The sequence below is a fragment of the Taudactylus pleione genome, unplaced genomic scaffold (genome assembly GCF_031769625.1).
Source record: "Taudactylus pleione unplaced genomic scaffold, aTauple2 ptg000637l, whole genome shotgun sequence".
NCBI classification, from domain to species: domain Eukaryota; kingdom Metazoa; phylum Chordata; class Amphibia; order Anura; family Myobatrachidae; genus Taudactylus; species Taudactylus pleione.
This window is the reverse complement of record NW_028285039.1, coordinates 5,851,483-5,874,633: the sequence shown is the minus strand read 5'-3', so window position 1 is coordinate 5,874,633 and position 23,151 is coordinate 5,851,483. Positions and strand designations below refer to the sequence as shown.

Below are 23,151 nucleotides of genomic sequence, written 5' to 3'. Positions count from 1 at the left end.
TTGGTTCCAGCTTTTTCAGTCTTCAGATCTTTCTGTAGGTGAAATCTTCCTGGATATGGTTCGTGCTCTCCGTATCTATGTGGAGCATTCAAATTCTGTTAGAAATTCAGATGCTCTTTTTGTGTTATATGGGTTTCAAAAACAAGGCTGGCTAGCCAACAAACTCTGGCTCGATGGTTACGTATGGCAATCTCCCAGGTCTACACAAAGGCTAATCTTCCTGTCATAAACACGGCGACAGCATATTCTACTCAGTCTGTGGAACCATCGTGGGCATTTCATTGTGGTGCCTATGTTTCTATATTTATGCAGTTGAGTGATTATCGGTTGACTGTGCATGTGCCAAGGTACCTCCGCGATGCCACTCAAAGTGAGGTCTCCTTCACAAAGTGATCAACAGTCAGGACCGTTTGGGGGATATAACGGGGAATGGCAGCAAAAAAAATGGGGAGGGGGCATGTCATAGTGTGAGTCTGCGTCCCTGTATGCACATAAAGGGGTTCTGACTGCTCAGTCCAGGCGACCATTCTACGCAGATGGACGATTTTATGGAACGATCTGCAACGGCTACAGCATTAGCTTATTTTCAGATAACAGCTATGTGCAGGATCGCAGCTGTAAATGCATTAGCGTACATATCTGAATCAGGCCCACTGTTAGCAGCAGTAGGTATCTGTGTACTATAAAGGTGAAGCACTATAAACAGCATTACACAATGCCAGTCTGATTATTACTTTTTAGGGGAGTTACCAGCTTTTTATTTATTATTTCAGATTTTTTTTTGTGTGTATGTGCCACAAAGAGTCAATGACAGAAAAAAACTCATATATAAGCCCTGTCATCACCCATAATAAGCATTCCCCCTTGTCACATCACCCCCTAGCATGTGAGCAAAAGCAGGGTAGGTCAGTGATTTCACTATTACACGTAAAGCAGAAAACCTAGAAAATAGAAAACCTATGGCCAGTGGGGCCCCACATAACAGAGGCATGCTGGGTTGGATGGCAGGGTGCCAGCTATACTTGCCAGGGCCACTTGCATGCATTTGCCCCCAGACTAAAAGTTACCAGCCAGCCTCTGTTTAGTACTGATACTACCCCTATACCCAAACTCATTTGCATCAGAAAGCCACAGAGCGGTCTGGTCTTCTGTAAAGGGTTATTTTTTTGCTGGGTCATCTTGTGTCTTGTGTAGCTACAGGTTAATTTACATGTCAGTTTGTATCTTTTTAAAGAAAAAAACTGGGATGCAATATGCGAAATGGCTAACTATCATTTTGATCTCACCCTTAGACCAAACAATACCTTAAAATAGTGTTTCCCAACGCCAGTCCTCAGGGATCACTAGCAGTGTATGTTTCACAGATCTCAGTACCACAAGTAAAATAATTAGCACCACCTGTAGATATTTAAAATGTGTCAGCCAGGGGTGTGTGGCTTGATGGCCTAAGATGGTGGACGCTATTTTTAGAGCTCCACTTCATCCACCCATATCTTGTGGCTTACCAACAATACTAGGTGGCCGAATCCTGTCCTTTTGCTGCCCAGTGTCCTGCTGAGGGTATAGCCGCACTGCTGGGCCTGTCTGTGGGGCTCCGTTAGTCCCGATGCTGTGACATCTCCAGTAGAGGCCTCTCATAGGAGATTCCCGCTACCGCCTACCCTGCTGGCGGCTGCTGCCATTTGCCGCTTACCTGTAGCGGCTTCCCTGCTGCCTTGACGGATCTGCACCGCCGGTGAAGTGGCTGGCTTCCCTGCTCCTGACCGCGTCTGGGCTCCTGGACGCTGCCGGGGATCAGAGCTGCGCTGCGGTCTTCCCTCTACAGCGGCTCCTGCGTCTGTCATCTGACGCCTCCTCTCCCTGCAGACTGGGCCTCTCAGTGTGCAGTCTCCGCTGCCTCTAGTTGGGAGGCCGAGAGTCGTGGCCGCATCGCCCTCTGCCCTTCCACAGGGTCTCCCGCGGCCGGCCCTTTCTCCTCCTCTCCGCACAGGCCAGGCTTGCTTCTGCGTGGACTCCACTGCCTCTGACTGGGACAACAGCCTGCTTGCCCGCTGGCAGCTCCGCGGCTCCCCCCTTCTGGTATCATCTGTCCATGGGCCGGGGACCCTGCAACTAGAGATTGCTGGTTGCCTGTGCCCCCACTGTCTACCGCTATCACATTGGACCTGAAAATCGGGACACCCCAGAGGGTACCATTAGCTCACATACAGTATACTGCAGCTGACTGTTCCTCCCTTGTATTGGAGCTCCATCTGGTGGTCACTTTCCGCAACTGCATCCCGACTACAATTCATTATACTTGTCAATATTGCCATTACTACAACTGGGATAAACCCTCCCTACAACCTTTTTTTTTTATTCAGTTTTCTGACCCAATGATTTTGCTATTATAGTTCTAGATATATTCCGTTCTCCTCTGTAATGGGATAACTCCTACCATACAAGTTCCAGGTGTGCCTTGCTGATAAGAAGATACAACTTCACTTCCCCACTTCTCTACGTGCTCTTATACCCTCTGTCCCTCTCCCCCAACATGCCTAGATACAAGAAATCAGGCTCTCACGGCCTTGTTTCCTATTTTAAAGCTAATCAGACCAATGACTCTCAGAGACCACCTTCTACCCCATCTCTAGGAGGTGCATCTGATGTGGATTCAGAAACTGAGGATTTGGTGGCCCCATCTACCAAAGCAGACATCGCTGCTATCCTTGCTGAGATGCGAAGTTTCCGTCAGACCATTCATGACGAGGTACACAAGGCAATTTCCGGCCTCCAGACCGAGATTACTGACCTAGGTTCCCGTGTGGATGCTCTTGAGAGGAAACAAGAAGGGATAATTAACTTCCAACAGATGTCTGAACAGGACAATATTCAACTGTCACGGGACTTTGTGTTGCTAGCCGACAAACGAGGACCTGGATAATAGGGGACGAAGAAATAATCTCAGGATCCATAATATTCCTGAGTCTGTGGAGTGCCCATCTGGAAGATTATCTTCTGCGTCTCTTTCGCTTCCTTGCCCCTAATATCCCAGATGATATGCTCCTTCTCGACAGAGCACATTGTGCCCTTCGACCTCGCTCCCAAGCATCTGATTCGCCTAGAGACGTAATCCTCCGTTTCCACTATTTTAAGGTGAAAGACCAGGTTTACTCCCAGGCCCGGCGATCTCCCGATATTGCCTTTGAGGGCACCAAGCTAATGATCTTCCAGGACCTTTCTGCTCTTACTTTAGCAAAGAGACGTGAAATGAAGGACATCACCAAAATACTACGCGATCATAACATTCGCTATCGCTGGGGCTTCCCCTTCAGTTTGCAGATTCGATCAGGTGACAAGTTCCTTACTGCAAGGTCCCCCGACGAAGCCCTACATTTTCTCTCACAATTGCATCTCCCACTTCCCACGCCTCCTACCACAATTGGTCCTTCCAAAGATGGCATGAGGACCTCACCCTCGAAAGATCCTGGTCCCAGGGTAAGCGGTGTGGGACCCTTACCCCAACGAGCCCCGAAGAATGTTTGGCGCACAGTTGGTGCTAGCCCTAACCCTGCAGCAGTGACCTGATTTACGTATTATTCTCCCTGTGTTACTCTATATTTTTCCCCATATGGGAACTAGGTCCCTTTATTGGACTTATTGCTTCTTACTGTTCAATTGTTTTTGATTACTAATGCAGATCTCAGGCTACATTTCATGTTTTGATGTATTTTGCTATATAATATTCCAGGATTAATGTTTACATCTCTGTTTCCTGACCTGGCCCACTAATGTCCTTCCATGTTTTATTCTAAATTTTAATATGAATATTAGGGCAATTTATAGTTCTGAGGTCTGTTGATCTGCCTATTTTGATGTTATTAATGTGATAGGCTCAATTTTATACTTTACTGTATTCTATTTTCAATCAAATACTATTTTCACCTTTGTTCTATTTACTACTATTTAGTCCCAATACATCTGTTGCTCCCCACCCTAGCCTTACTGTCGACCCTACTTTTCTATGGTTTTTAATATTTTATCTATTTTTTTTTTTTTATCACCATTTCTGTGGCGGTCGTGTAGCCGTCCTTTCCTCCCTAATTAAAATATATGTCCCCTTTTTTCCCATTCAGTAACTTCTTGTCAATCTGATGTTTTCTTGCACTGTCTTTGCTCTTAACCCACACCTGGAGCTTGTCTTCTCCCTTATTATATCCCCTTAGTTTAGTGTTCCCCCTTTGGCATCTTTGACCACTCACCCCCATGCGGTCATAATGACCGGCCTCGGACACTTTAGGCCTGTTAGCCGATTACATCCGTGGGTCCGACCACAAGGACAGGGCCTTCCCTGTTCCTTAACCTTTCTTTCCTTCTTTTCCTCTCCTCTTTCCTGCTTTTCTCATGAGGCCGTAATCCGGGTTCTCTGGTTGATCACTCGCCTATTCTCTTTTTACAATTATTCGCTAATCACTCTCCACACTCCTCCATGACTACCAAGCTTATAACATTTAATGTTAGAGGTCTGAACAGCCCACAACGCCGATCTACCCTCTTTCATACTCTTCGCCAACTCCAAGGTGATATTATATTTCTTCAGGAGACCCATTTCGCTGGCACCCGTCACCCTGAACTTAAATCCAAACACTTTCCTTCCTCTTATCATGCTTGTGATCCTACCCGTAAAAAAAAGGGTGTCGCTATACTTTTTTCTCGTCGTGTCACCTTTGTCCCCTCCTTAGTCATTCGGGACCCAGAGGGGCGCTATCTTCTCTTGGTTGGGGAATTAGATGGTACCCTATTTACATTTGTTAATGTTTATGCCCCCAACTCTGCACAATCACGTTTTTTTCACACTCTAAGTTCGTTGTTGTCCCAGCATAGAGGAGGTAGAGTGGTCGTGGCAGGTGACTTTAACACTCCCCTAGATTCACGCCTTGATAGATCTAAACCTCCCCCACGATCGTCGGTAAGCTCTGTCCGTGCTAATTCGGACGCCTTGCAACAGCTTCTTTCTCAACACCTCCTATTTGATGCATGGCGCGTGAAAGAACCTACTGCTGAAGATTTCACATTCTACTCACCTGTTCATGATGTCCATACGAGATTGGACATGATCTTTCTCAGTATTGACCCTGCGCAACTAATTCTAGACGCCAGTATTCACCCCAGCACCTGGTCAGACCACTCTCCATTCACAGTAGATATTGAATCTCCTTTTCCTCGTAGTCATTCTTATATTTGGCGCCTTAACGATAGGCTTCTTGTAAACCCTGCCCTACGGTCACAGCTAACCTCCGAGATTACAGAGTATTTTTCTCTAAACTCTTGCCCTACTGTCTCTCCCCAGCTTCTCTGGGATGCCCATAAAGCAGTGATCCGAGGATCTCTAATTAGGTCAGCGGCTTTTACTAGGAAGGCCAGGAGTAAGAGGCTTTTTGAACTTATGGACCTCGTTGCTCAACTAGATAGAATCCATAAAACCTCAGGCTCGGCAGATGATTATCGTAAACTTGTGGCTGCCAGAGGAGAACTTGGCCTTCTTCTTACAGCAAAAGCTGAGACTTCCCTTAAATGGCTTAATCAAACCTTTTACGAAAAAGGGGATAAAGCTGATAGAATGCTGGCGTCTAGACTACGGTCTAAACCCTCTCAGAACAATGGGCCTGATTCAGAGCCGCTCATAAGCGGCCGCTCGTTCGTTCCGAGCGATGTTTGCACAACTGCGCATGCGTACGGATCGTAATACGCATGCGCGAACCAGTCAGTGCGGCCGAAAATCATTTGTTCGCTAAATAGCGAATGCCTGCTATTTTGAGTGACAGGAGGAGGCGTATGTGGGTGGTAACAGGGGAAGGTGCTTGAAAACGGGGAGTGGAGATCAGAACGCAGGCGTGCTTAAAGGTCAAAACGGGCGTTTTATGGGTGTGCATAATTAAAACAGCAGCGTCATTGACCACGTCCCTGGGTTATTTTATAGTCAGAACTGCTCGCAAGATTGCGGTAGGAAAAACCAACCACAAGAATAGCGAGCAGTTCATACGCTGGTCGATGTACTTGATTAATCTAATAAATAGCGGACATGACGTAGGATGCGAGCGGCCAGGGGGCGTAGTTTTCCAAAAAACGACCGCATGTTTGGTTCGCTCGTTCAGACCTAGAGGCGTGAACAGACCGCAAAGAGCGAACGGTTCATTTCAATAGCCACCCCTTTTTTCTGAACGAGCGAGCGCAAATAGCGACCGGCTCTGAATGAGGTCCAATGTCCTGATGATTAAATCACCCTTGGGTGTGTGTCAGGGATCCCTTACACATCACTGAGGAGTTTTGTAAGTTTTATACTAACCTGTATAACCTTTCATCTTCTCTGGGTGGCTCTCTCCCTGCTGTGAGTTTTTAGCACGTTGTAACCTACCTAAACTATCTTCATCGGCCCTTGAATCCTTAAGTGTTGGGATTGAGGCGCGGGAGATTTCAGAAGTAATAAAAAATCTTAAGGCCAACAAAGCCCCTGGCCCAGATGGTTTTACGGACACCTATTGTAAAACCTTTAATTCCTTACTCTCCCCCCATCTTGCTGCGGTGTTCAACTGTGTGATGTCTGGAGGCTCTTTCTCTAAAGAAGCCCTTGAGGCTAGGATTATTGTCATTCCCAAAGAGAGAAAAGATCACTCCAACTGTGCTCATTACAGACCCATCTCGCTGTTGAACACCGATGTTAAGATCTATGCGAAAATACTTGCCAATCGCCTGAACTCAGTGTTGCCCAACTTGGTCCATAAAGACCAAGTTGGCTTTATACCAGGGAGACAGGCCAGGGACAATACTAGACGAGTTATTCGTCTCATTCACTCCTTCAATTCTACTCGAAGGCGTTTGACAGGATCTGCTGGCCATTCATGCTCCAAACTTTGAGGGCCTTTGGCTTGGGTGGTAATTTTCTTCAAGGCATTCAGGCCCTATACTCTACCCCTTCAGCTAGGGTCTCCGTAAATGGTCTTCTCTCGTCCCCTTTGCTTATAGCCAATGGCACTAGACAGGGGTGTCCTTTGTCACCCCTGATCTTTGCTTTGGTTATAGAACCCCTTGCAGCTCAAATCCGCCTCGACTCAGATATTAGGGGTACCTCGCTCGGAAAGGCAGAATACAAAATATCCCTTTTTGCTGACGACGTACTATTAACTTCTCCCCATATGTCTCTCCCGAAACTCTTTCAGGTATTGGCTGAATATGGCTCACTCTCGGGCTAAAAGATTAACTTTTCTAAAACAGAGTCCCTCGCTCTTAATATATCGCCCATGGCCCTGGATCTCCTGCGTCACAATTACAACTTTGCCTGGCGCCCCTCTAAAATCAAATATTTAGAAGTCTATATAACAAGCAGTTATGACACCCTGTACTCTGCGAACTTCCCTCCCATGCTTAAAACAATAAAACTGGACCTCCTTCGATGGCGAAATCTAATAATTTCCTGGCTGGGCAGGATAGTAGCAGTTAAGATGAACCTTACGTCTAGACTACTCTACCTCTTCCAGACCCTCCCTGTTGCTGTCCCTAAATCAACCTTATTGCAACTACACAGGTTGTTTGTCCAGTTTGTATGGAAATCCAAACCTCCCCGTATCAACTTTCTCACTCTCCGTCGTCCCACTACCAATGGTGGCAATGGATTCCCTGATGTTACCCTTTACTACTATGCTGCCCATTTAAGTCAGGCAATAGCTTGGTTTGCACCTTCCCAGATGCCCAGGTGGGTGGAAGTAGAAGCTAATGCATGTGACATCCCCTTTATGTCCGCTATTGTGGGCTTGGCTACACCTGACAGGCCTCAATCTGCTCGCTCACATCCGGTTATCTCTTTCACATGCTCCATTTGGGATCACTGTAAAACTCACTACAACATTACCTCCTATCCATCCCCCATTACACCTATATGGTTTAATCAGGCATTTCCTCCGGGTTTTAACCTCACTCGCTTTTCATGGATTAAGGGTGGGGTAAGGGTGGTATCTGATGTCTTCGATGCGGGTGGATGCGCCTCTCTGGGTTCATTACAAAACAAACTCGATGTATCTTCTATCAATGCTTTTGCTTATATTCAAGTACGACACTTTAATCATTCCCTTCCCATTAATTCAATTGTTAGATCTTTGACACCATGTGAATCTCTATGCCTCCACAATCCTCTCATGAAAGGTATTATATCCGTCATCTATAATTTTCTGCTTAATGTTAATTTACCAGATACACCAAGCCATGAACTTCAGTGGGAAAAAGATTTGGGAAGTCCTCCTGCTGAGGACACATGGTCTGTGGTGCGGGAAAGGGTATCAAAGTCTTCTATTTCCACCTTAATAAAAGAAAATGCCTACAAGGTATATTATAGATGGTACCTGGTACCTGGTGCCTGCCCGTTTGCACAGAATGTATCATCTAGCCTCTGACCGATGTTGGAGAGGATGTGGCGAGATAGGTACTTACATACACATATGGTGGTCATGCCCTAAAATAGCTAATTTCTGGGATGAGGTCACCAGTCTCCTCTCAGAAATCCTTTCGGTACCGCTGACTAAGTCTCCCTGGTCTTTCCTCCTTGGCTGTCCACTTGAGGGTCTTAGCAAACATGCTGATAAGCTCTCCTCACATATCTTAAATGCAGCTCGATGTTTAATTACCAGACACTGGAAAGATATTGACCCTCCTTCTCGACAACAACTCATGAACAAAATTTGGCATGTGGCGGCCATGGAGAAGATATCAGCCTATCTCCACAACACCTCCCATAGGTTTCTCATGGTTTGGGGCGACTGGTTCCTATACAACAGCACCACACCACATGGGACCCTACCCTCAGGCTTCTCGAACCTCCTGTTTTGATGTTCACAATTTACTTTTATTTATATGTGTGTATCTATTTTTATTCAAGTTCTCCTAGGATGTGTTACATAGACCCGGATTCGGCCTCTACCCTCCTTACCCTGTTCCCCCCTAACAATTTCTTATTATTATTTCTCCATTCTTTCTCTTTTTCACGTGTTCTTGAAACCCATTTTTTCTTCTCTGATTCTGTATTGTTATCTACAATTTATTTTGATATGTGCTTTGTTAGCAGTTTTGACTATTTTTTTTTCTTGCCTGCGCACATATAATTGTATTATTCTATTTCTGTAAAATTTAAAATAAACTTGTTAAAAATGTGTCAGCCAGTAATGAATACACCTGTGCACCAACTAGGAGATCTGGAAAACATGCAATGTTATGCGGGGCATACACTATACAATTATCTGTCAGATAGCTGGTGGGAAGGAAAATCTTGTCCGTTTTCTAGTGTTTGGGAGCAAATTTATATTGTCATTTACTCCCATACATTACCATGTTTTCATTCCAACCAGCCAGATTGGACAGATAATTGCATAGTGTATGCCCAGCATTAGGGGACCCTGAGGATTGGAGTTGGGAAACACTGCCTTACATCAACCATTCAAATTGTTTATTGTAACAACATTAAAAAATGCATAAGTGAAATTACAATGCAATACACTCATAACTCACATAAACTTAAAATACACATTAATAAAGGTTTAGGCTAACAATTACAGAGAGAAAGAAACTGTTCCGCAACCTGCTGGTTCTGAATCCAAGACATCTTAAACGTTTCTTGGCTGCTATATCACACCGTGTATGGGCATGATATCGGCCAGTGTGCGCACTCGTGGGGTCGTACATCGCACCCCCAGATTTTACTGCAGGTTCAGTTGATCAGGGGATGCGATGTGCGATCCCATGCAGCACTATGCGGGTGGGGGAGCCGGTTTATCGGGTGGTCGGCCACCCGTGCTCTGTGTGTGGGAACCGCCCGATATGTCGGACGTCGGATCCCCCGTCGCGTCGCACGGTGCACATCGCAATTGCACCATGTATAAGTGGCTTTTCGCAGGGATTGCCCAATGATTCTCTCAGCAGCTTTAACTACTCTATCTAAAGAGCTGCAATCAGAACACTTGGAATTCCAAATTACGCAGAGGTAGAAATTCACAAGTATGGGCTTTGATAGGCCCACTGCTCTGAGCCTACATAGTGATAGGCCCACTGCTCTGAGCCTACGTAGTGATAGGCCCACTGCTCTGAGCCTACGTAGTGATAGGCCCACTGCTCTGAGCCTACGTAGTGATAGGCCCACTGCTCTGAGCTCTGAGCCTACGTCGTGATAGACCCACTGCTATGAGCTCTGAGCCTACATAGTGATCGACCCACTGCTCTGAGCTCTGAGCCTACGTAGTGATAGGCCCACTGCTCTGAGCCTACGTAGTGATAGGCCCATTGCTCTGAGCCTACGTAGTGATAGGCCCACTGCTATGAGCTCTGAGCCTACGTAGTGATAGGCCCACTGCTATGAGCTCTGAGCCTACATAGTGATAGGCCCACTGCTATGAGCTCTGAGCCTACGTAGTGATAGGCTCATTGCTCTGAGCCTACGTAGGAAGAATCTCATCTCACATATTTTGAGTCCATGTGTAGATTTTCACACAGCATTACAGCCCATTCAATTATTTAATTTGTTAGCTATTTCATACTCCTTATCTCTCTGCATTAAAGAGATGGGAGGCAGAGATGCAGCTGGTGAGAATCTTTACAGCTTCCCAAATGTTTCTTTTAAACTTTGAAAGTGTAAACAACAAATTTATAAAATGGTTCTATACTGGTTCAAGTCAGTGAAATGATATATAACCGTCCGTATCAGTTTGTTATGTGAAGCTGTGGGTAACGAGGGTGAAATAGTACTCATATATGGCGGCAATGCCCTATGATTTATTCCTTCTGGAGACATATTATGCCAATAAGTGAAAAAGCAACAGGCATGCATCTTACTAATGACAATTCGATGGATGCTCCAAGGATCTACTAGAATAGCTTGCTACAACATTTCAGCCATAATATACAGCCATGGCCAAAAGTTTTGAGAATGACATAAGTATTGGTTTTCACAAAGTTTGCTGCTTCAGTGTTTTTAGACCTATTTGTCAGATGTTACTATGGTATACTGAAGTAAAATTACAGGCATTTCATAAGTGTCAAAGGCTTTTAGTGACAATTACATAACGTTTATGCAAAGTCAATATTTGCAGTGTTGACCCTTCTTTCCAAGACCTCTGCAATTCGCCCTGGTATGCTGTCAATCAACTTCTGGGCCACATACTGACTGATGGCCACCCATTCTTGCCTAATCAATGTTTGGAGTTTGTGAGTTTAAGTTTGTCCACCCGCCTCTTGAGGAATGACCACAAGTTCTCAATGGGATTAAGGTCTGGGGAGTTTCCTGGTCATGGACCAAAAATGTCAATGTTTTGTTCCCTGAGCCACTTAGTTATCACTTTTGCCTTATGGCAAGGTGCTCCATCATCCTGGAAAAGGCATTGTTCATCACCAAACTGTTCTTGGTTGGTTGGGAGAAGTTGTTCTTGGAGGATGTTTTGGTACCATTCTTTATTCATGGCTGTGTTCTAAGGTAAAATTGTGAGTGATCCCACTCCCTTGGTTGAAAAGCAACCCCACAAATGAATAGTCTCAGGATGCTTTACATTTTGGTGATGAACAATGCCTTTCATACTCCTTATCTCTCTGCATTAAAGAGATGGGAGGCAGATGGTGGGATGGGGGGTATTAATATAGTGGGGGGGCCACTGCAACTGGGGGTAGGGTAGGACCTCTGAAACTGGGATCTATCACTATTAGGAGGCTGGAGGGTAATAATGCTAGGGATCTTTTTACACTGGGGGGTGGAAAGTGATTTTGCAATGGGGGCCTATGGACATGGAGTGCAAAACACTCTGTAGGATTTTTTTTTCTTTGAATCAAATACATTTTCAAAAAGACATTCTAAATTTAATTAAATAAAAATTTTTTTTTTACTTTTTTAGGGAATAATAATGATCAGTTACAGTAACTCAGTGGTTCCCAAACTGTGTGCCATGGCACCCTGGGGTGCCTCTGGTTGGTGGTCCAGCACCAATTCACATTATTTATGATCAATGTAATGTAAATATGTGGACAAACAGAAGCACAAACCTGTCCACCACCACATAACTGAGCCTAAGGATGACAGGTAAGCACAGTTTACTTCACTACATTATTTTCTGAATTTCTCAATCATAAACATTTGGCTTAGGGGTGCCGTGAAAACAATGCTGATACACTAGGGTGCCTTGGTTCTATAAAGTTTGGGAACTGATTAAGTGGTTAAATTCCAAAGAAGCCTCACCTGAAAGACTGAACTTCCAATGGCTCCTTGCAGCTCTGCCCACGTAGCCTGTGTACATCCTTCGCAGCTGCTCTCATCATCCTGTCAGCTTGCATCTCATATTTTTGCTCAATTCTTTGCACCTGCACAATTGTAAAATCAATAATAATTAGACCAAAGTTCTTTTGTGTTTTAGACAGTTTTTGAAGAACAATGGATGAAACGTATGCAAAAGAAGATACCTCAAAAGGCTTTTTATCATGTAAGTTTATCATGTAAGTTAAAGATCAGAGGGGGTGCATAGATGCCCTCATCCAGCATCATGAAAGCTCATCCCACTCACTGCCAGGTAAGAGAAGAAGAAATAGAAGACAACAAGCAGAGAAAAAAGTAAAAAAGAAGTGAAAGGGGTGCAGTGTGTGACATTTTGTATGTGTACTGGTGGCAGTGTGTGGCATATTGTGTACTGGTGGCACTGTGTGGTATATTGTGTACTGGTGGCACTGTGTGGTTTATTGTGTACTGGTGGCAGTGTGTGGCATATTGTGTACTGGTGGCACTGTGTGACATATTGTGTACTGGTGGCACTGTGTGGTATATTGAGTACTCATCGCATTTTTTTTCAACTGTATCTATATGTGCATTATTTAATTATTACTAGATTGGCACCATATAAATAATTCACACAAATATTAGCCTAAGATATTGCATATAATAGGGCAGACTTTGGGTATATTATCATTGAGTGCTGTAGACCGTTCTTACCAGTCAGATCATGGGGATACTGTGCCAAGGTAAGGCACAAAAAGATACAGCAGGTGATTTTACACTGTAAATCGTGCTCTGTTCTGCAGCTGAATGGTGTCAAATCATGCAGAAGAAAAGTTCTCTCTACCCACTGCAGAGCTTTGGGTAGTGTACCAGGGCACAGATGAAGCCGGCAGGTAATTGTGTATTGTAAATACCTGTCCGTTCTGTGTGCTGTTGGATCCGATGGAGGGAGACTCGCTAGCTGCTTTACAGATAGGCTCACTAGCAGCCACGTTTGAAAGACCCACTATGTGCCTGTACAAGACGAAGGGGAAGAAGCTAATATAAAGTCTTGCAGTAGAAGCCGGCAATAAGGGTGAGTGGCTTCAATAAATCAGAACTCAGAATAAAGCCCGTTGTATAAGCGGTCAGGCCCGGATTAATGGCGGGGGGGTAGGGTGATCATCCCAGGGTCCCCCCACAGGGTCAGTCTGCTGAGTGCAGGTGCCCAGCCACGACACCTGTTCCCGGACGTCACGGGGCTGCCGTGCAGCCACTCTGTATGCACTGAAGCAGCGGCACGGCACCTGTCTGCCTCCGCTGGCTTATCTCTTCCCCGCAGCCGCTTGCTTCCCTCCTCAGTTGGAGATGCTGCCGCGCTTCTGACACTGGGAGATGACGTCTCATCTCCCTAAAAATCAAAGAGGAGCAGGATGCTGGAATCGCATGCCTGGAGCACAGCAGGAATGCCGGGAGGACAATTCTCCTCAGTCAGCAGAGGTGGATAGAGAAAATCATGAAATATATTGGGGTTTGAGGGCCCCCACAAATTAGTTGCCCTGGGGCCACCACAAACCTTAATCCGGCCCTGTAAGCGGTCCTCAGTCTAAGGTACTGCCGCAAATACCTTGTATAACAGTCCAAAGGAATAAAAAACTGTTGTGTGGTCCAGCATATGAACACCCTTAACGTATTTCTTTCTCACAGAGAATGGTGCACAATTTACAGTGTAAAATCATCTGCTATTTTTTTCCGTTCTTTACGTTGGCACAGTATCCACTGGAAATAAATTGATTTCTACTGTGGATTGGATTATGTGGCTCCTCTGTCCGGTTTACAGTAGGTCATTTGGCACTGTCAATTGTTCTGAAGAGAAACAAGAAGCTAGAAGTGGGGAAGAAAGAAAGAAGTAAAAGGATGGCACTATGGCATATTGTGTACATGGGGCACTAAGCAAGTGTACAGGGGGCCATTGTTGCCCCCCCTCTCTCGCCAACGCAGTAGTGGAGTAGACTGACATCTGCGCCATTTTCTGCAGCACTGATGGAGAGGTAAGTATACTTCATGGGTGCAGGGTGTGCAGTGTGTGCCCCCTGGCTACAGAGTGCACCGCACACACTGCACCCATTATAGATATGCCTATGGCCTTAAAAAAGGCATACTTTCGCTTACGTCCATGCCTGCACAGCTCACATTTGCCCTTACTAAACCTTGTTGCACAAATGGGCGTACGTGCAACTAACTACACCCCTAATAGTGAGTATTACAGTGCTCTGAGTGCCTCATAAAAATGACGACAATTTGTATATATCTATATAATTAGGCTGCATTGCATGTCCTGTGCATACCCCCCCCCACACACACACACACCAGTCTCTCACTGCGGTGATGAAGAGGGGACAAACTAGCAGAGGAGAACTCTGCGCTGGCACCGGTACATATTACAGGGGGTGGGCTTAAGTGACCTGGCTTATGTTGACTCCGTTTTGTTAGCATTACATATTGCAGATGGTTTCTCTCAGGTAAAGCTGATTCTGCTCCATTCCCTCTCTGCTGGAGTGCACCAACTTATAGGGGTACCCTCCTATGGTCTCCAGTATCACTTATGTGCAGATGAGGAACAGATTTACCTCTGCAAACTCACTTGCCCTGTATTAGCCAACAACTCAAACAGTGTTTCAGCCATCTGCTCATGGTTGATGCAAAGACATGAAAAAGCTGAACTTATATTACCGCCATCATCTTAAAAATATCTGCCTGATATCTCTTTAACAACGATACAATAATTTTACCTACTTCCCAAGTTCAATGTCTTGATAGCGCACTTGACTGTGCTTTTCATTATTCCTTACATTAAAACATTCTCAACATCATGAGGCTTCTACCTCCAAAATATATCCTTTCCTTACGTACAGTACGAGTACTGGTAAGATGCTTAGAGCATACAAGAACAAAGCAAGAAAGCTGTTGTCTCTAGGCGGTGCACAATACAAAATAGGTCTAAATGTAATAAAACTTCTCTTTTATTAAGTTCAAATAAAATGTCCTGTTAGGAACATAGGGCCAGCAAAATATTTTAAAAAGATGGACATAAAGAAACATACAAAAGATGTTCAATAAGTGGAAAATGTGCAATAAAAGCAAGGAGTTTCCCACCGTGTCCATTTGTCAATGTATTATTAGTCACTTATTATTCAATTAACGGTCCTATATAAACTGTGAAATTATGTATAAGATCTATACGGCTTAAGTAAAAAGGCCTCTCAGATAGGTTCTTAATTATATTATGTGGGTCATTCCATGACATTAAACTATATAAAAGGACACAATAAATGAAAATTTAATTTCTCATAACCACTAACATTTTAGTAGCTAAACGATTATAGTATATTGTGTGACTGTCACAGAAACTTCAAATGATGTAATTAACGTTGGTGACTGGTTCTATGTTGAATATGATGGAAAGTTCCCCAGGTGAGATCATGGACATCAGAGATGGTGAGCACATCAGAGCAAGCTGGCAGAAACTGGAAATGGCCATCATCACCAGTTGAAATATATTCTACATCTTCACAGTTAATCAGGTAAATAAACAGGCCTACATTGATTAATTCATGTGGATTCTACAGGTTTGAGTAGCTTGTATCAGAGTCTTTTGACTGGGGACAGAAATGTAACGTGAGTCACATTTGTATGTAACATGAGTCACATGTTGGTTAACATTCAGTTTTTTGTTTGTGTGTCAATCATAAGTTTAGGGTCTTATAAGTGTATAGTGTAACAATCGTATTTTAAAAATAATTAGGAGAGCAGGTTTAAATAAATATATAAGTCCCCTCAGTTCCTATGTCTATTCTGTTGTAACATGAGTCACGCATATAAACAATAAAATATAACTACTAAGAGTGTACTTTTTTTCTGCTCCTAATCATTATATATGACTACATACCCCATATATTATTGTCTAAAAAAATTCTGAATTTCAGCTTAATTTTTGTGTGCAGTGCATTTAAACTTCTAAAAATTAGCATGAAATGTAACGTGAGTCACATAGAATAACATGTATAAAATTAAGCATATAAATAACACAGAATGAACTGGTTGATATCAGAGAAGTGTATCTATTGTCAATCTATTGCTTATTGCCCATTAGTCCACATTATCATTGGTATGATATGTACACATTAGTAATGGTCCTTTTGTCGGTAATTACCCTTAATATTATATTAGCATTTATATTATTTAGACAGACCACTAAATATTGTTAAATGTATATATTGCACACAGAACCCTGTCCCTGACACGATTTTTCGGAAAGTCCTCACACCCCCCATAAGAGTGGACGTATCTCTCGCACCCTGCCCACTTCCTAATGAAGTTCGCAGGACGGGGAGACAATACTGGGAATTGAGGCCTAATGACGTTAACAGCCTGGCCCCAAAGTTGTCATTTGCATCTTCTCCTATGGGCTATATACTGTAAGTAAACGCTAATAAATAAATAATAGCAGTGTGGCTGCTAAGAGACTTATTAAATATGCCTCATTTATTCAAGCAGTTGCATAAAATAAAATTAATACATTTATGCTTCTGTAACAATATTAGATTGATCAAGATGTAATTAGTGTATTGCAGACTACATGACTCTGATACATAAACACCATTTTGATGCAATGATACATATGAAAATGTTACCAAAGGATAAGTCTAGGACAAAGGTTTGGAACTTTTTCTTTGAGCATTTCCTAGTCATCAAGAAAATTAGCTTCATCTACAACATATGGTTTTAAATAATGTATTTCCGTAATCAGATTTTAGTTTGAGTCATTAAATTAAAGTTTAAATTGATCAGTACAAATACTTACAGCACCATACATGGCGCTGTTATGCATACTGGAGCTTCCTCTGGATTGCGTGCCAGGGAATGCCAATCAATATCCAATAGCCCTCATAAGCCACTGTATGTGGTTCTTTTTACAATAGAAGATGACAACCACTGTCACAATAATATAGCACCTATTTCAGATAACAACTTCATGGTTTCTGAGGTTACTCTGAAACACTAGACTCCCAGAAGGAAAATCGATGTAGTCAGACATTTAGAGAAGCCCCAGTACAGATAAGTGAAACAAAGGAAAGTTTAGATCAGTACCAACTGCTGCTGCAAGCGACTGATTGTCAGATTCTGAGAGCAGAGAGAATCACAAAAGCCTCTATTACTTACCTGTTTCTCCACTTGTCTGAGCAGGAGCTTAAACCTGTCATCATCCTTCACCCGCTGAGGCAGCTCATTTTCACCTTGACGTTTGGCTTGCTCTAGCTGTTCTTTCAGCTCTCTTAGTACAGCAATCTCTTGAGTTAGCTGATTATGCCACGTCCTTGAAGCCTGCAGATCTAATTCCAGGTCCAGAGATGTGCGAATTACACGGTCTCTGCCAGAGAACTTCACGGATGGCTGAAACAATAGAAGTTCTTGTGAATCTCTGCTCAGTGCAAACAGCCAGAGGACTTTGATTTGCTAATTCAGACTCAAGGAAACACTGGGAAGCTGCGTAGTCTTTCTATTTATTTTTAAAAGCTGCAAGCTGCAGTTTAGCAAGGTAAGATGTAACATAGTGGCAGAGCAAAAAGAAAAAACAGAAGCAAGTACAATATACCAGTCAAAAGAGAGACACATGTATAAAAGCTATAAATGGTGCTCACTATACAACGTTTCAGACTGAACAACTGACAATACAAATATTGATTTCCATGTACTGGAGCACACAGCGCTCACATATAGCCTGATTTTCGCAGGAAAGTCCTACTGTAGCTATTGCCAGTGGGAATATATTGGGCTTAGGCTCAGGCTCCTGGTATCCCTGTATAGTACTACTCAGGGTAGATTTTGCAGCATTTGGTACCAATTCATTTAGAAAGGGGAATTGCACTCCACAATTGTAATACCTAAACAGCTTTTACATTCATGTGTGTCCCCACGCACCAATCCTTTTTGTGCTGTGTGGCACGAGATGCATGGTGCGACTTAGACGCTCTGAACGGGTGGCAATTCCCGGACCTTTGTACTTTTTCAGAAATTCAACGTTTTATTTGCATCGTAGCCGCATACAAAGTGAATTATAGTGTACTAGGCCCATGAGATTGATGCTTTTGTCATAAAATAATTGGTAGAAAATCACAGATTAAGCACAAGGATGCATCGTGTGCAGCATGGCGCATCACACACGTATCGGTCCTCGGTCTTTTGCCTTTTTTTCACAGGTTAGCATCTGAGACGTACACAACTACACGCAATGCCAGCGCCAGTATCCAAGGTACCCCATGTACTGTCATTTTGTCGCCTTAGCGATGCCAGGAAGACGCATATTTTGTGAAAAGTCTATGGCAAGATGCATGGTGCGGCTTATTGGCTGTATGGCACGATTTGAGGATAGGTGTATGTGGACACATCTGTACTATGTTTAGACTTATATAGTTGTTTTTTTGTTTAGTATATTTAGCTTCAAATTCTCTAATAATCCTATGTCAATTTTTTTTATATTCTGCTATATAACTGTAAGTACATATAAATGAGTTATTGGACCCCCTGTAAGTTACCAGAAGTGAATATAATAGAGCATATTTTTCAGTTACTGTAGCTGAACTGTCTGTGTTTGATGTTGGAGTCCTAGCAGATCATTTGTCATGAAAAGACATAAGTGATACGATCTTAGGACTGCTAAAATGTTACATAACATTCATGTAAATAAATATTCTCCTAGGCACAAGCATAACTTTCTCTAATATACAATAGTTATGGTTAATATTGACATCGTTGTTGTTACATGTTACTATGGTTATAACGCTTTCACGTATTTGTGGGCATAAGTCAGATGATGTGTATTGTTTACTACATTTTCTTTGTTCCTTTGGTTTTTCTTGCACTGCTTATTCCAGTTTACCTATAACCTCTTATTTAGAGCTACAGTGTCCTCATACCTCTAGCCTCAATTCCACATTCAGCGAGAGAGCCGCCAGGTACCGTGCAAATCTGCTAGATCCAGGCGTCTTTATTGTCGAAAATGCGTCCTAGTCGCAATGTGATGGGACTAGGATGCACCAGCAGACTGCGCGAGTTCATTTAATATGCAACACTTGTATATCTGTGTGCGACTATAACATTTGAGCAAAGGTTATCACAAAAATAGCCCGATACGCTTGTCACTGTTACTGGCAGGAGAATGGAAATTCTAAGTACTTTCAGTTTTTAAAAAAAAAACTGATTTCTATTAATACACAGGATGGCAAAAAAACACATATAAAGATATCAAACGGAAGGTATAGTGCTGTTCTTTAGTATCTGTGTGTCACAATAAGCTGTAAATGGCATGGGGATGCTAAAGGCACTCCTCAGACGCAAGTCTCTCTCCTAGTCATGCTTCAGTGATTCTAGATAAATATGAAAAATAGTGACATCAACTCTCATATGGGTAGACGACTACAGCACCAGGACCAATGCCAAGTAAATGCCCTTGTACTAAACACATAATAGTGTTTGTTTTTGTGCTAAAGAGACAAATAAAAAATACCCTGACTTGTATTAACCTCTATAAACATGCAGCTGTGCCGGCTCATTTTTTCGGTGTACAGTAAAGTTTTAAGCTGCGGTGTGATGAATTATTTATAACCTACTCTTAGGGGACAGATATGCTGGAGGAATCACTGAACTAATACTTTCCAAAATTCCAATGCTGTCAGAGTCTAACAAAATAATAAAACCGGAGTTAACTTTTCAGATGCTGGAGTGGGAAAATACCCACAATTTTCTGCTAGTATATGCAATGCCCAACCCCTTTGCCTTGCTGCTGTCCTTTTACTGCATAGTAGGGTAAGAGGAGGTTGCCCTGCGGTCCGATGCCACCATGAAGAATTTCAAATCCAGTTCTCTCATCCAAGATCCATTTGCTGCCTGCTGTATCACAGACTGAGCCAGCTACTTGCTATCAACTATGGGGCTGATGCAAGGTGATTACTATCCAGTTGGCACGGCATAACCTGCATGAATTCACATTGCGCATACCCAGAACTGTGGGTGTATGCATATGCACCCATGAAGATTTGTGTGACGCCTGGATGGCAGCATTGTAACATAGGCCAAGTAGAGTAAGGCTGTGTTTGCTCTAGTAGGAACACACACAGACTGGGTAAAGGACATATATATGCCTGAGAAAGTGGTAACATTTACGGGAGGACAGGAGCAGGTGCAAATAGTAGCTGATGACAAATACAAGCATTAGCAAACTCTTTGTGATTGGCTGCCTGCAAACACTTTGCTGACACTAACTGGTGTTTTTTATTTGCATGGGAACAGATTATGTTTTTGAGAACGTGTAGAAGACATTTTCTTCTTTTTGATATGCGAGACCGGGAGTTGTATCTGCTGTACTCGTATAAGAGGGGTTTTTATAGTTTAATTGAAGCCAAATAGTGCATACATTTATTGCATGTGGGATGTATCTGTGACAATATTTAACACCCATTTTGCAGCCCCAAGGACCTTTAATGTGAAATGATGAAAGGTATCAATAATCCCCTTACTGCACTGAATGTACAATAACAACATTCTATTTTCATTTATTCATAGTAGATCATGGTAATAAAATCAAGTTGATTAATTTGTCTCTTTCCACTATAACTAGATATTAATGTATTTTATGTATAGAATAAAAGACAAATTGTGCAGGTGCCATTAATGATGCTGTATGCTCTGAGCTCGGCTTCTCCTGTAGCAATTGCACAAGACATACTTTAATGTCAGATATTAGCTGCGGCTGCTTTGATACAGGGGTGTGACCTATGATTCGGGACCTCAGTTTTTCATACAATGTGCTTTTCTGTAATTTGGGGCACAATGCCTAACACATACTATATTACATTTCTTTAAAAATACTGCTGTGTTTCCCCCCAATGCCCCTTCCCAAAACGGTTTATGAGTGCTCCTCAGTGGATGTGAGATCATGTTTGAAAGCAGCGACAATCGCGGTCCTCTTACTGGGTTTTAGAACTCTTTATAACAGGTCTCTGGATAAAAGATCCGATGCCAACAGAGAAGAAAAATATCTAGCAGCAACTTCATCTTTGAAATATAACCTGTGACTTCTCCTGTTCTCTAGGGGGACATGTCTGTCACATTATGTTTAATAATAATAATGTTAATACAGTTTCCATGCTCGTCTGTGTAGAACTATTTCCTCCCACACTGTAAAGCTGTAGAACACATCTGATATTAGCTCATTAACTGCTTGTCACTGTAACTCTCTTTTAAGGGCATCTCTAGCAGGCAGATGGGTGCAAGTATTTAGTAAGTAACAGAACTAGCCTAATTAAATTTATATGAGAAACTTGCAGAAGAATGTATTTGTATTGGAGATTTTCATGGGTAAATACAAATCACATTTATATATGTTGCCATAGAAAGCAGCATATGATATACAGTTATTCAAGGTTCGATATAATTGCAGGTACAGTAGAATTCAGAGTATACTATTACCTAATCCCTTATAGGTCATTATGCTGCTGTCAGAACTGTTGCCATGCGTAGAGCTGTGCTTACATGATATTGTCAATACTGTCCAGCTGATTTCATAGTGTCTGCATTGACTAGAGCAAATTTTTCATAGCTTGCTTTCTTTCTGTTTTCCAAGCGTTCCCAAGATACTTACCTCTTCAGGCACGTGTAACAAATTATTGAACCAACCATGTAACCTACATAAGTTATTCTGTCTAATTACCAACACCCTACACAGTTCACACAAAACTTACATATGTTGTCTTTCTACACTCAAACAACCTTCTGACCCACATTGCTGTGTGACTGAATCATATAACTCACATGGCACGTTTTCCCCCTGCAATCTGGCTGGACCAATATAAAATATGTGTCATTTTGTATGTATTAAAGTTCTGTTATCTGATAAATTGTAAGCTTGCGAGCAGGGCCCTTTTACCTCTGTCTGCCTGTTATTACCTAGTCTAGTTTTATTACTGTTTTGTTCACAATTGTAAAGGGAATATGATAGATCTATATGCATTATGTTAATAATCATCATAATTTGAACACCATCTAATGTAAGTACATACAGATGTGTCCACGTACATCTATCCTCTGTGCGCTACAAGTTGCATTACACATAATGTGTGAATGCCTAGCGACTTGGTAGCACCGAGAGTCTTTTTGTGCAGTTTTCCCCTTAAAATGTGTCTTATTCACAAAGTGGTGCAATTACGACACACACACAGCTTATGCTGACTAAAATGATATGCGGCATGCTTATATTCTGTGTCCATTAGCAGCTTTTGTGCACATCTTGCACTATAATATATCACTACTATTACATGTGTAAGTGCACGCAGCAAGAGAAAATGAGTTGTGGGACAGCTGGGAATGCATATTCTTTAACCTCTTCACCATGGGGGACAAGTGGGGCACGTACTCCAGATATACAACTAGATTACGGAGAATGAGTCACACTCTTCCTCGCAGCGGGATGGGTACGGGATGCCGGCGCTTGGGATCCCAGTGGTCAGAATCCCGACACTGGCATCCCGACCAGGTTACAATGCCAAGGCCTAAAGGTAAGTACTGCTAACCCAACCCTCCCTATCTGCACCCTAAACGTAACCTCCTCCCCCCGGTGCCTAACCCTAACAACTAACCCTCTCCCTAACCCCAGTACTTACCTTCAGTATTCCGATGGTTGGGATGCCGGTGCTGCTATTCTGATAAGTGTTGGGATTCCAGCGTCAGCATTCTGACCACCGGAATCCCAGTCGTCAGCATTCTGACCACATCCCTCTGCAGCAAGGGGCTGAATTTGAAAAAAAAAAAAAAAAGGTTTTACCTTTCCCCCACCAGTCCTAACAAGC

The 23,151-nt window shown here is 42.9% G+C and overlaps 1 protein-coding gene across 1 annotated transcript in view; it reads right to left on the bottom strand.

Moving 5' to 3' along the window:
* Positions 1 to 23,151, bottom strand: part of WWC1 (WW and C2 domain containing 1) — a 288,584-nt gene that overhangs the window by 13,855 nt on the left and 251,578 nt on the right. Inside the window, exons 21-22 of the mRNA XM_088454941.1 lie at positions 17,471 to 17,701; positions 12,239 to 12,360 (exon numbers count right to left, since the gene is read on the bottom strand). Coding sequence (XP_088311067.1) covers positions 12,239 to 12,360; positions 17,471 to 17,701 — 353 coding nt within the window. The remainder of the gene's footprint in view (positions 1 to 12,238; positions 12,361 to 17,470; positions 17,702 to 23,151) is intronic.